Below are 15,006 nucleotides of genomic sequence, written 5' to 3' on the forward strand. Positions count from 1 at the left end.
TGCACACTGAGGCTTTAAACCAATGCCAGCTAAGCGGTCTGTGTGCACAGACATGTTCTAATCCTACATTTTTTTTTTTTTGCTTGAGCATCCTCTGCTGGCCAGTTGATGCACTAGCAGCGGTGCGAGTGCCAGGAGTGAGCCGCTGAGCAATTCCTTCAGCTTGCTACAGGGACTGCAGCTGTCATGGGGCAGAGGGGAGAGTTACCTCTTTGGAAGGACAGATCAGGTCAGAGCTGGCTTCAGGCACAGGATCCTGCAGTGGAACACACTGGGATAGCAACGTGCCTTAAAAGGAAATATCCATTCTGGGGAGAGGGCAACGGGCTTTCACGCTGCTGAGGTTTGTGGAGGGAAAGGGAGGAGGAGCGGATGGTCCTGGGGAGGCCAAAAAAAAAAAAAAAGGGAGAGAATCAGAAACGGGAGACAAAGCAGAAAACCGGGGCAGGGCGCAGGGGGCAGGCTCCCAGCGGGGCAGTGACCTTGCTCAGCCGGCCGGTGCTGGGAAGCGCCTCGCCATGTTTCTGTGAATTTATATTCTGGCCAACTGTTTGGAGGATGTTTCCATTTTGTTTTGGTTTTTTAAGAATTCAGAAATCAATTAGTGTCGGCGCAGTGACTTCTGACGCACATTCCACAGGCATTTCTGTTCAACTCAGCTTTTATTCACCTTATTAGGATTAGAGCAGGCTCCTGACTACAGCGGCTGGCGACCGGCGGAGATGTCAGCCAGCCCTGGAGAGCGGGAGAGATTGCTGGAGATCCGGCGCACGGGATTGGGCCGTGGGACACAATAAAGAAGTGCCTTCTCCAGAAGCACCACTCGTACTGTCCGGGAACGCGGTGGGGCCAGGGGAACACGGGGATGGGTGCTCCCATCTCCGGAACAGAAAAGGAAAGGAAGCGAATTCCCCACAGCGACTGGAGCAGCAAGCGCATTGGCATCGCCGAGGTACTGCAGTCGCACCCTGTCATGCCAGCAGGAGCACTGTGCAAACCAGGCTAGCCCTGCTTCATCACTGCCCGCCAGACCCGCCTGCCCATTTTAGCTTCTCTCCATACTGGATATTAGCCCCCAGGACAACTGCTCTAGCTTCTGGCTGCCATATGTGCAGTAGCAAGAGGCCCTGACCCAGCACAGAGAGGAAAGACCAGCGCTCCTACCCAGCCAGGCAGGCCTTCTCTTTAATCTCAATACAACAGATGTTTTTGGTTTTGATTTGTTTGTTTTTTTACAGAATCTGTAGCTTCGAGTGGGATCATCCTGCCGACACCTGCTCTCTGGGGAAAACAGACTGGAAAGCTTGGATCCCTGAGCAGTTCCATGTGGTCAGACAGTGAGAACGGAGGCGCTGGTGTGTGGTGAAGCAGAGTTTCTCCCGGGGGCCAAGTAGAGCCAATTTCCTATCCATAAGTGATTGTGTCCCGCATGCAGGCCCAATCCAGGGCTCACTTCAGGAGCAGGCGGATTTTCCTATCGCCAATCAAGAGCCTTCAGGAGCAAAACAGAGAGAGATGAGCATGTGCAGCGTATATACCATCCCCACTACAGGAGTACAGGGGCTGTGTACAGGCAAAGAAAAAACAACCTCCCTGTCCCACTCCAAACTGGGCGCTACCCAGTGGGAGGGAAAGATAGACAAGTGGGGGGGAGGGGAAGAGCGATGGCTCCAGAAAGAGCACGATAACATGCTGAATTCAGGGATGATTTAAACCTCTACAATCTTTCTTCCTTCACAAGGACTCTAGGAACATGCAGAGGATTCTAGACGTCCCCTGTTTTCCCGCTGGGCATGCACATTAAACAGCTAAGGGACTGCTGTCATTCAGAGAGAGGGGAAAACTCCAAAGCCCGGGGGCTGGAAGAGTCCGCAGCTGAAGCTTTTATTGCTGATTCTTTTTGATCAGGGAACTTTGTTCCTGTGCCTCTGGCCTTCTGATTCCTGGGAGCAGATTCCCCCCGGCCAACTTTGCATCACCCAGGGGAGAGATTTCTGCCAATCAAGGTCCAGAAAAACACTCTCACAAACAACTCTGGAATCCTTATTTCTCATGCGGCACCAAATGAGTGGGGAGGGTTTCAGGAGCTCACTCAGACCTGAGGAGTGGGATGTTGGGAGACAGAGGGGACTGGGAAGGGCCTCTGGATCCACTACCATGTGGATTTGCCAGTCATTCCCCCATAACTGGGGGTTGGGGATGCAACCATCTGGCCAGGGTAGCCTGAGGAGCCGTTCCAATCACACCACAGCCAGTGACCGAAGACTGCTCCTGCTCACCTGCTCCTACTCCCTGGGAGACCCTCTGTGCTAAAGCCTCCCATCTGGGCCTGAGAGGAGGGACTGGACTTGTCACTTAGCGAACAACCACGTCCTATTTTACAGATGGGGAAATGGACACAAGCAGTACATGGCAATGTGGAGATTAGACCCAGGACCTCCGCATGACAAGGTACACACAGCTTTCCCTCTTCTGACACAGTTCATCTCCACTATAGACAGCGTCCCCTCACCTACCTTATCAATGCACCAACTAGCAGGCTGGCTACCATGGGCCCTACCCAGTAAACCCAGTGATAGTCCCAGTAGTTTGCTACCAGAGCTGGCCCAAAAGCTCTGGCAGGGTTCATGCAAGCCCCAGATACAGCGCCTCTGAAAGAGAAAACAAATGAATAGTCACACAATTCATCCTGCTGAATATACCATGTTCGGCCATGGAACTCCAAGGACAAATTGTTTTCAGAAGTAACAATCTCTGTAATAATGCCCCATTGATGGCTGACTACAGTAATCAGAGCTACCATACAAAATATAATGACCATTGCAAAACTCATCTGAATAACAGTGACAGACCTGGGAACATACCTGTATGGACTCCAGCATTAGCTGTTAGCTAGGGAGCACCTATACCTGATTGTTAATAAATGAAAGCTAACGAGGGAAGTAAAAAGCTTCATGGGACGGAAATTAGAGTGTCCGTTTTAAATTTAAATGTTGGGTTTGCTGGCAACTTGGGTTTTAAGCTCTTTAATGTGTGTAGGTCTCAATGTGCTGCAAAAGGGGCACGGATACATATCTTCCAGCAACAGATAAACATTTGCACCTGATGTCTGTGCAGTGTTTAAATAAGAGCTTCAAATCCCACTAGAGGGGGCTCTCCCTTAAATAAACAACCTATTAGTATTCATAATTATGGGCTCTTGTTATCGGCTTTCCAGCACCCAAGAAAGTAAACAGCCTTCTTGCTTGAAAAACTGGTGTGTGCTGAGGCCAAGCTGGGCAGTTTCTCCTAACAGCCAGAACGTACAGTAAAAAATTACTCAAAATGAACCAGCTTCTCTGTCCTTAGGGCTTCCTATTACAAGCATTGGCCCCGGGGGGAGAGAGGGGGTGTCTTTTTTATCTGCCCACAACAGCTTATTGAAAAACTTGATCTGGCTTCAAGCATCCAGCACATTAGATGCCCGCAGACTGGCCTTTTCTGACGCCGTCATTGGGCTCTGTCCACGTGTGGCCAATATTCCTCCCACCATGAATTTCAGGCTGGTGAAAACAGCCAGAGTGACTCACAGACATGAAGGCCAGAAGGGACCACTATGATCATCTCCTCCTGGATAACACAGGCCAGAGAACCTCACCAGGAGAGCAACAGTTACATCAGAAACTGAAGTCCACTGAATATTCATGGGACCTACGTATGCAGCATGGGTGCCACCAGGCAAGCTTCCACCCCACTGTGCTTCCCAGGGTGCCCCAGCCCTGCACCTACTGCTGCGTAACAGGGAAGTTTAGTTTCCATGACCCATTCACTCCTCGAACTTTCCGCTGAGGCTGTCATCAGGAGACACTAATCACTGTGTATTGTCTGCCATAGAAACTAAATCCAGACCCACCAACTCATCTCCCCGGGGCTGCTGGGCAGCCATCAGACAGGAATGTCTGGCAGCTATCATTCCTCCAGAGGTATATGGCTACACAGAACAGGCTGTGATGGCTCACCCAGCTAGGATGTCAGCGGTGACAGTGAAACCAATGCAGAAAGGTGCCAAAGGGCCGCTGGTTTTTTCGTTGATGGCTCCCATGCAGACGGCTAAGACCAGGAACATGGTCATGACAATCTCACCCACAAGGGCAGAGGGGATCTGCCCGTCGCCTGTGATGCTAGTGAAAGCCGCTCCAGTGGTGTTTACGTATCTGTCATTTGCTGTCACAACCTACAAGAGAGAGCCCTGGAATTGGTAGGGTTCCAATCTCCACACCATGGCTATGTGTTCCCAGTCAGGACAGCGTAGGGGGATATAACATCAGGGAAGAGAGCAGCTAATCTGATCACTTTCTTTCTGAAAGTCAACCTAAGTCTCTAGCGAATGTAAACTCATTAGCAAAGGCTTTTAGCCTGTAGATAATTACAAGTGGATTAGCCACCAGCTACCCTAGCAAAGCTGTAAAGAAATTAACCTCAGGTATCTGCTTAATGGTTTGCAACTGTACAGCATGATGCTATTTATATATCAAGTACTTTGGGTGATGAGACGGGCGACATAAAATGGGAAAGACCATTGTAAATAGTGAGGGAAGTGCAGATGGCTGTAGCCGACGGGAGGAATATGCATTCTTCTGTGTATAATAAAATAACTATAACCCTGCTGCATTTATAGAGTAACTGCCACTGAACGTGAGTTAATGAAGATTCCCAGCATCCTGTATAACAGGTATGTCCACATCAAAGACAGGCAAACCGAAGCACTGAGTGATGGGGCAGTGACTTGCCCAGTGTCATATACTAAGCCAGCCGAAGAGCTGGGAACAGCACCCAGGAACAGTGGCTCCCCATCCTTCTCTCCAACCACTACACGAACTCTGTACCCACAAAGGAGGTGCTGCACATCACCATTTGTGTTCAGATTCCAAGCACAATGTTACGTCTGTAAGTTAAACTAGGATCGGATGCTATAATATCCCCTGCCTTTTCCATCAGCTCAGTCAGCTGCTGGGTGCCGGCTTCCAGCATCTACCCAATGGTGCAATGACAAACTGTTCTCTGACACACCGCAGACTGCACTGAGAAACATAACCTGCCCTTGAGGGGCCCCTACCCACTGCTGAGATTCACGTGTCTGCATGGAGGGGAGCCCAAGACCCCAGGAAATTAACCCTTTAATCTTCTTAGTGAGGAAGAGTCGCCGATTTCCATACCTTTGCCAGGCCAGCTCCGATCAGTCCCCCACACAGCTGGGAGATCCAGTAAGGGATGAGCAGCATGATGTTCAGCCCACCAATCAGCCATGCGGCCAAGGAGACAGCTGGGTTAAAATGGCCACCGCTGGAATCAACAGGAGAGAGATGTTAAGTGCCTCAGCTGTGGGACCCTCTACCCTGAGTTCCCCTGAGGAGAAGAATCTGAGCCCAGCTGGAAATGACCCCTTTAAGCTGGATTCAGACTCAGTTAAACCTTATGCTCTTTTAGACTGACCTGTTACCTAGGCAGCTGCACACTGGTGACCAGTCTGGGCAGCGATTCTCAGTCCTGCTCTGCCTCTGTTGGATTCTGCCCTGCCCAGCCCATTCTGGACAGATGATTAAGAAGTAGAAGTCGAGGAAAGCTTCTGAGGCTGGGACAAGGAGCCAGAGACTGACTGCACACAGGAGCTTAAAAATGGGGGCTACTTACACGAAAACAGGGTGGAGGGACCATTAACTTGTAGGGCAGGAGCCAGGAAAGGGAAGTGTTTGCAAAGAGTTCCCAGCCTTGCACCTGCAGGCCTCTCTGAGCAGCCGATGGAGCTATCACCTCCCAGGGGAGCGACCATGGCAACACGCAGCCCATGGATTCCTTTAGGGAGGGGGTGAGGAACCAGGGCATGGAACGAGCATTGCTTTCCCCAGATGTTTCCCTCAAGGTTCCTCTTTGGTGCTGACCATTTATGAGTGCCGTTCGCTAAGGCCCCACGTCAGGACTCCTTGTTCCCACCTGGCTGCCCAAAGCTGTTGCATGCTTGGTGAAAGCAGAACTTGGCCTGCAGGTTTTCTTTCCTCGTATTCACTCTTCTGACCAAGGAGGGATTTGTTCACTGACGAGCTGTGCTGTGTAACTGACCCTGGACTTGGGACATCCAGCATCAAAAGCACAAGCCTCCACTACTTGAGCTAAAGCTGGAGCAGACTCAGTAATCTCTCTCATGGACCAGCCACTTGAGGAGGACAAGGATCCACTCTCTCCTTGCGTGGGTTGCATCGAGATAACCCCAAATTCCCCTCGCGATGTCCTTGTGGAGCCCAGGCCTGCAGCCCTGGGGAGAAATGCGCTGCTGGCGTAATGAAGCTATGCCTGCCCAGGCTAGCCGTGAGCCTGGCTGCCAGCATGCCAGGCCCCTTCCGGAGGGCAAAGGGAGTTTAAAGATGCCCAACACACATGCAGGCAGCTGGGACCAAAAGCAGCTTTCTTCTGCCTGGCTGGGGCATTGGATGTCAATTCGCAAAGAAAACACAAAGCCCCAAACAGGACGAATGAAAACAGCAAAAAGACCCAGAGCAGAAATGCCTGTTCACTGTCGTTATTGCTGGGGTTCCCCTGATATTGCCCTGTGTGCTGGGCACTTTCCCAACAGAAAAGCAGGCCCCGTCCCTACTCCCAAGAGCTCCCCCACTAAAAGAGACAGAACGGAGACACCAACAAATGAAAGGCAGGGGGAAAGAATGGCAGCCAGGGCAGGGGTGGGTCATGGCCTGGTAGCACAAAACGTTACTGGCATGATGGTTTGGGGGTGAGGTGTCATGTGAGTATATTTGTGTCTCCACGGATGTAAAGATGCACAGACAGTCCCTGATTAACCTGCAGCTGTGCTGATCTAGTTACTCACAGGCATTGCTGCAAGGGAAGGGGTGAAATGAGGAGAGGGTAGGGATATTCTTCGTTTGCGTCCCAGAGAAATCAGAGCTGGGAAAGACTCTTTGGGTCTCCTTGTCCCTCTCTCCAGCCCATGCAGGAGTGTGGCCTACAGATGGTTCCCTACATCAGGAGAACGCCCTGCCTGCTAGCCTCTCTGCCTCTTTCTCCTGGCAGCAGCACCTAGGTGGGAGGATGGTCCAGCAGGAGGTGGGATTCTGCACACGTCCAGCAGAGGAGCCCAGCCCGGGGTTCTCACTGGCACTCATCCCTTTCCGAGATACAAGCATTGCTATTCTCCTTGGTGCTACATCAGAACCAAACACGCACCAGGGGATGACAAGGGCTCAAGAGGCTTCATACATCAGCTAGTGCTGATACAAATGGTCCTCGTTTTCTCTTCCCGAATCCTTTGCCTCTTCTTTGGAACAATTTCTCTCTTGTGAAAACCAGGAAGACAGCAAAAGCCGTTCAGCACTGGCCAGTCGGGGCAGTAGTGCACAGTGTAACACTCCAGGCCTGTCACGCATAGGCGAAGTCTGAATGATACTCAAGGCCAGAACCCAGAATCCCAGAGCTCTATGGCCCTGATCCTGCAATGGGATCCGTGTGGACAGAGCCCTGCGAGTTGCATGCCCTCGATCCTGTAATGAGGCTAACAGGTTCACATGCATGGATCCCACATGCAGGATAGGGGCCTCTTGAAGTACCAGTGAGAGGCAAATGCAAATATTTTTTAATGAAAACAGATTACTGGGGGAACGCTCATTAGTGAACAAGCTTCATAACCAATAAACCCTGATAATAAATTGCCCTCAAAGCTAATGAGTCAGAGGGTTTAGGAACTGTGATTATTTGGCTTTAATTGAAGAGGTAATGGAGTTGCTAGGATTTAATTGACCAAACCAGCAGAGAATTAAGTAAGTTTTCAGGTAAATTCCAAAGCTTTATACTGCGGCAGTGTACCAATTCCAGCTGTAATCTTGGTGTGGGGCTGAAAATGTAAATGATATGGCCCAATCCTGGACTTAACAACAATATTACCCAGCCCTTCTCTAACGTGTCACAGCAGTAGAGGTCAAAGCACTTCACAAAGGAGGTCAGGATCATTATCCCTATTCTACAGATGGACAAACTGAGGCACAGAGGAGGGAAGTAACTTAACCAAGGTCTCCCAGCAGGCCAGTGGCAGAGGTGGGAATAGAACCCAGAGGCCCTGTCCAGTGCACTGTCCACTAGGCGAGTTGCAGGATCTATATTTGCAGTATATGGTCCTGACTCAGGGAAGCCCTTAAACACGAAGTACGTGGTGAAGTCCCATCAACTTGAATGGGACTTAAGCATGTACTTAAAGTTATGCACGCACGTAAGAGCTCCCTAAATCAGGGTCTCTCATTATGACTACGTATCTGGAGGGTATAAACACCCAGGAAGGTCAGGAGCTGTTTAAGGCGGTCACAGGGGCACAGTTAAGAGTAGTGGATGAAATTCAGCAGTGCCTAACAGTGGGAAGAGGGGCAGACCTATGGCTAAACACCACACTCGGGAAATGCTGGAGGGAACAACCTTGCCCTGGTCAAGGAGGATGGATGTGGTGATCTAACCGAGCTTTCCCATCTCTCCTTTCAATGGTCCAGTCAGTGACTTAAACCCTGTCTTCGCAAGAGGTAACAGATGCTTTCAGCTGAGGTAGCACACTCAGGAAACGGAGACCAGCGACCGGTCTAGTCCAACAATTTAGCATTTCAGTCAGAGCTGTGTATGCCCACCTAGTGTGTCTGGTAGTGGGTTAAAGGATAGTTTATTTAGCCACCCGAGCGCAGTGTCCAGTCTATTGCTAGTCATGTTTTTCCCCCCTAACACGAGGTGCATTGTCAGCAAAGGCTAACGGGGTCCTTGGGTTTCACTGCTAGCCTGCGTATACTCTATGTATACATTAACCAATGCACAGATAACTCTGAACAACAGGCAGTTAATAAAGAGTTATAAAATGTAGATTCCAACCTATTTTTTATGGAGCATTGATCAAAACAAACTTGTTTTTGCAGCCTCTTTGTTCCGTCTTGGCAATAAACTTCTAACCCCAAGTTAGTCAGTTCAGAATGATGCTTTTGCAGAAAAACTTTAATTGAACAACCCACTCCTCTTTCCAGAGCTGGAAGACTGCAAACATCCACTGCTTAGTACAGAAACGACCTACTTTATCAACCATTTAAAAGCTGGTGAGGCCCTGTGGAAAAGTTTGCAGAGCAACCTTTTTGGAGACAACGGAGATTTTCTGTATCTCCCTTCCACTGTGTGTGATTCCTGGAGAATACTGACCCGAAAGCAGATCTTGGCAGATCAGAGCTTCATCACCTCCAGCTGCTTATTCCTCACTTGAACTGATCATTCAGATTTGTGACATCACAATTATCTCCAGCTAACTGAGAAATCCCATGGGATCCATGGGCTTTCTTCTATTAAAATCAATGGAGTGACACTAGTGTACACCAGCTGGGGCTCTGGCCCAATGTCTTTAACTGAGGAATAAACAGGGAGCGCAGATGAAATTGTAAGCAATAAAAAGTCATGTTTTGATGGCAGTGAGGCAGCATACCCAGAGGTTAGAGCAAGGAAACAGGAGTCAGAAGACCTGGATTCGATTCCTTCCCACAGCAAGACAGTGGCTCACACTGATGGTAAAAAATGGTACCTCCTTGCTCAACAGATCTGTTCCCCGAGGACCCTCAGAGCCATAGCTGCTGGCTTTACTAACAAACCCAAATTTTTACCCCATCCTTCTCCTCTTAGCCTTGCTGAGCCAAAGCAGCTGTGGGAGAGGGAGTTGGATTCTGTTCTGGCTCATGCATCATCAGCAGAATTGCTAAGTCCCAGTGGCAAAATCTTTACCTTGAGGTTCAGACTTTAATTCCACTCTCACAAGACCAAGATATAATATCCCGCTGTTGGTCCAGGACTCCTGCTGACCATACGTGAGTCACAGAGGACATGCCTTGATCATCAGAACACAGGCTGAGTTTGCAGGACTGGCAATTAATGGGGGGGAAACCTTTTTCACTTGTATGCTGGGCAAATTTGATCTGGAGTGGCTGAGAGAGAACAGGTGTGGAATCCCCCAGTGCCTGTTTTAGAGTCACCATTCAGAGTAGATTTGTATCTTTCTCTCTCTGGGGCTTTGTTCCCAATTTTAATAATGCAATTACAATAATAAACTATCTTTGCAAAACTCAGAGAGAAGCACTGGACTGGGAATCAGGAGGCCTGATTTCTAGTCCTGGCTCTATCACTGACCTCAGGCAAATTGGTCCCCACTCTTTATCCCTCTAGGGCCAGATTTTTAAAGGTACTGGGAGTTAAGCACCTCAATACCTTTAAAAATCTGTCCCATTGTCTAGTAGGATCATAAGGTCTTCAGAGCAAGAGCTGTCACTCATTATGTGTACGTACAGCCCCTAGCACGATGCAGCTCTGCTCTGATCTCAGCTGGGGACTCTAGACACTACCGTAATACAAACAATAATAAACCTCAATTGCAAAGCACTGTGTAAAGTGCAGAGTGTGATTATTAATTATCACTATTACAATTATATCTACTGATCCAAAACACAAAGGAGGCAGGAGAAACACAGAGAATAGGCTCACTCTAGCTAGCTATCGATCAGCAGAGCCACATTCGAATACTTTCCCGGGAGGTGTCAGGACGCCTTTATGTTTTGGACGCATACACTTTGCAGGTGCCTGCACCCTGCTCTGTGACTGTCTGAGCCCCTCACTGTGCAGTCAGTGCCAATTAGCCAAGTCCCCAAAATTCTCTCACCTGATGTTTCCCAAAATGGCGATGATGAGCCCAAGAGCCAACCCATGTGCCAGGGCGGGCTGCAGCCTCCCTGTGCCGTCCACATTCTCAATCACTGAAGCGCACCCGATGAAGATGAACAACGCCGACCCCAGGAGCTCTGCCACGCAGGGCTGGGCATACAGCTCGTACCAGTGAGGCTGTGGAGGTTTGTACTTGCCCTCCATTTCCACCTCCTTTATGGACATGCGACCAAACTCCAGGTCAGACATCAGGGGAGCTGAAATGAAGCAGGCAGAGCTTTGATGGCATCCAGCGCCAGGCTGGGCGCTGCCAGACAACGGAGTAGACTCACCACAGAATTGACACCTCACATTAGTACATGCAATTCAGAACAATCCAGATACAAACACTATTGCTTAACTCCTTCAGGGACAGCACACTCTGAAAGCAGGGAGCACTCTTTTCCAATTACTCATTAAGTGCCTTGAGTGGGCTAGGCACTTCACACAGCATATATGAGATACGGGCTCTTATGATCAGGTGCCAACAAGGGACCTTCTGATGCCAAGCCAACGAAAAGGATTTGGAAGGCAGAAATTCTGTGTGGATTTTTAAAATGCCTTTGTTACACTGAGGTACTTACTTTCTGAGTGCTCTGTTCTTCTGGGAGCTGCAGAGACCTCTTGACGCCAGCAGGACCTCAGCGAGCAATGATCACACTGCACCTAGAGGAATAGCTTATCTGTCTCATAGAAATATTGGAATGCTCCCTACTTGACCTGTACAGAGACACAGCGTATGGGAGGCTTTAAAAAATATTGGAATGGATTTACATTGTTAAAAAAATGCAATAAAATCTGAGAGGCGGGTACTCCAGCCCACAGGAGTATGAAAGCTATTTATCTCAATGGTTCTATGGTTCAAGGATTTGTTAAGGATTTCTGCCAAGTTGGGGACTATGGTTCCTTCCCCAGTGTGAAGTGCAGAGTACAATCCGCGTCAGTACCAGTTGGAGGGACAATGGGCCTGACGCTCTGAGTGCCTTTTGCTGGGTTTTGTTCTCAGAGCGTAACGTGCCATTTGCACACCTGGTCTTGCTCCCTTTCCAAGAACAAGTGCGTGTGTGGGGTGCTTATTTGTCTGTAAAGGAGCAAGCAAGCAGAATAGTTGACAGTAGCAGGCTCCAAGGAGAAGGAAAATAGCCTCCTCATCCAGCCTTGCGTTCTTTCCTCAGACAAAGCTTCCCGGCGGGTCTCCGGTGGAAGTTCTCCTTGAGCAAGTAGTTCCCAGCAGAACCGGGACTGAACTGGAAAGAAAGGAGCTGTGCCATTAGCAAGGGTGGACTGAGACCCTGACTCATCTCACGGGCGGCTCATGGCTCTCCTTCACGACTGACATGAAATGGAGCCAAATCAGACCGTGTGAAGCTGGAGGCCGGGGTGCTCAGGTCACACCAAGTGAAGATGGGGACAGGCCTGAACCAAAGCACCCCAGGGACAAACCTTGGCTTGGGAGCTGTTCCATGGTGAGGGGGAGAGAAGCCCTTGGGCATGGCCCAGCACACCAGGTTTGGGGGCAGTTTGCGCCCTGTGCACATTAGAGGCATTGTTCTTCGTTACAAGGGGCCGCGCACAGCGTTGCTGCTATTGGCTCACCCCATTGCACACCCCAAGGGCCCCCTGCACCCCCACCCCATCAGTGCCCAGGTGCCTCCTTCGTCTATATCAGGGACTGTCTGCAACACCCTCCCTCTCCCTCATGCCAGGGTCTGTGTGTCCCCCTTTCTCTCCTCCCCCCATGCCAGGGACCGTGCCCCCCATTATCCCTTCCCCCCACACCAGAGAACCCCATTCTCCCCACCATCCTGTGGGCTATATGTGCCCCTCCATGCACTTCTTCCCCCCATAACCTGAATTCCTCTCCACCCCGCATCAGGCTCTCGGTGTATCTCTCCTGTCTTCCCCTGGATTGGCAGGGATGGGCAAACAGCTGGTGCCCCCTCTCTCCCCCTCACCATAGGGGCAGACTATGGGGAGGCAGTAGGCTAGGAGGGAAGGAATGACACCTCCATATCTCCTCTAGCTCCTACTGCTAGTTGAGGATCTGCCCCACAGCTGTTAGATGGCTGGGGCTCCCTGTGTCCCCCATTCTCCCTTCGGTTTTCCAATATCCCCCCCTAAATCAACAGAGCTCTGCCCTCTGGGGCTGAGATCATTCCTTGGAAGCTGGGAACTGATTGGCTGCAGCATTCAAAAGTTATCGTGTTACAGACATGTGTGGGGGTTCGCAAGCTTGGCCAATTCTGGTCGTACATAGAGGGGCCAACCAAGAGCAGGGCGCCGTTGCGCTAGGTGCTGTCCGTCCACACAGTGTGACAGGCCCCATCTTGCAGGGCTTACAGTCTAAGTAGACAAGACAGACAGAGTTTGAGAGGGAGTGCTGCTAGCCCCATTCGACAGACAGGATCAGCGAGGCAAAGAGAGAGTAAGTGACATGGCCAGGATCACACAGGCAGTCTGTGGCAGAGTCAGAAACAGATCCAGATCTCCTGAGCCCCAGCTCAGTGCTTACCTCAAGCCCACTCTCCTCCTCTTTGACCAACCTTCCCCTTTCTTTGTGACCATCATTTAAAACCCTTTCTCAGCCCTCGTCCAGCAGGAGCAAAGGGAAGTCCACACTGCTGGCAGGGTTAGACTCAAGGGCATTCCCAGGAACGAGGGCTTCAGCTCTCTCAGCTCCGTGGAAGCACTGTCATCCCTGTGATACTGGAGATAACATCAAGGCTGGGACCCGGACCTACCCCTGCCTTCTCTAGCCTCCCCAGGGGCAAATACACTCCCTTCAGCGTGAGCTGCTGCTTGGGCTTTCAGGCTATGTGTTGTGTAGATGGGAAGAACTTTTGGTAGAAAGCAGACAGTGCTTAGTCCCGCTCTCACATGGCTGCTGCCAGCTTAATTCCTGCAGCTGGGCAGGGAGTACCAGCGTCCCCAGTCAAATGGATAGAATAAATCACAGCTCCGGGATGCAGAACCCCCTAGAGAGCAAGATCAAAGTGAAAACCAGATGGAGTGTTTGCCATGTTCCTTGGTTCGGAGAGACCCCAAGTGAGTCACACCCAAAACTGGGAGACTAACAAGTTACTTATTACTGCACTCGTGCTCCTGGCCAAAGGGAGCGGAACAGCCTGGCTGCAGGCTTCCGCAGTGGAAAGGCTGTTGCTCTAACTCACTCAGCCATTAGCCCTTCTGCCTCCTGAGACAGTTTGCAAGAGAAAAACAGTAAAGCACATGAACACGCTCTGCTGCCGTTATGCTGGCTGTTGCTTCCCACCACAGAGGTGGCTGCATTTTGTGGTGCGTGAAACGAAGCCAGCCTGCATGGTTTCTCATCCTTTCTTGGGGAAGGGCCAGGAGAGGGGGTTCTGTACAAAGCTGGAGAGCGGCTCTCCCCCCAGAGCCATGCAGCCCAGACATTAGCAGCAAGAGCTTTCTCCAGCCCAGCACTGCCCCACCAACAGGCCTCCGCGCCAATCTGAACGGAGCTAGTGAGGAGACAGAAGTCTGGTCTCCGTGGACTGTTAGCTCCTTGGCTCTCTGTGGGGCCCATGGAAACTGGCTCGACAAATCAATACAAAATTCCCAGGGTGGCTGGCGGGCAACTGGGGGGCCACTCCCACTCCTTCCTGCCAGCCAAGCACAGGTCCTCAGGCTACAAGTGAAATCGGCTCCCTGCACTTCCCCGTTACCACAGCACCTCACAATCACCAACAGGTTTTACTCTCAAACACCCCAGTGAGGAGGGGAACCCTTATCCTCCTTCTCCAGCCAGGGGATGGACGCTCAAGGTAGATGAAGTGACTAGGCTATGAAGTCCGTGTCTGAGCCAGGAATGGAAGCCAGGTCTCCTCAGTCCTAGCCAGTGCCCTGTTCACTAGATCATCCTTCCTACTCTAGCATCAGCATCACTAGCCCTTCCACCATGGCGCAACCCAGAGGGCAGGTCACCTGAAAAGGCAAGTGGGGACAGAGAAATCGATACAGACCCTGATGGAGGCAGAAATACTGGGGCCTTTCACCCTGGCAGAGGCTCTTGGTGTTACTCAGATGTGCAGGCAGAGGCAGCAGTCCTGACAGGTGTGTTAAAAGGCCACAGCCCTTGCGCCTGAGAGAAGAGCAGGCTTTGAGCAGTGCAGCTGGCATGGTTATCAGGAAGAATGCCTCTCCCCTGAGCCAGGGCACTGAAGACCCGGCCAGAAACGTGAGCACCTCAGCATTTCACCAGCTTGAGCAATAGTTTATAAGGTTTTATTTTTGTAGTGG

General features: G+C 50.7%; 1 protein-coding gene across 1 annotated transcript; it reads right to left on the reverse strand.

Annotated features, from left to right (window-relative positions):
• Positions 1-643: 643 nt before the first annotated feature.
• Positions 644-11,545, reverse strand: AQP8 (aquaporin 8). The gene is made up of 6 exons (XM_084640958.1): positions 11,331-11,545; positions 10,706-10,964; positions 5,196-5,322; positions 3,999-4,213; positions 2,517-2,651; positions 644-1,492 (listed from the first exon to the last, which is right to left on the reverse strand). The coding sequence occupies exons 2-6, from the start codon at positions 10,954-10,956 to the stop codon at positions 1,450-1,452; spliced, it is 771 nt and encodes a 256-aa protein (XP_084497084.1). The 5' UTR covers positions 10,957-10,964; positions 11,331-11,545; the 3' UTR covers positions 644-1,449.
• Positions 11,546-15,006: the final 3,461 nt, after the last annotated feature.

This window comes from Lepidochelys olivacea (assembly GCF_965140295.1).
Source record: "Lepidochelys olivacea isolate rLepOli2 genome assembly, chromosome: 10".
Classification (NCBI taxonomy): Eukaryota; Metazoa; Chordata; order Testudines; family Cheloniidae; genus Lepidochelys; species Lepidochelys olivacea.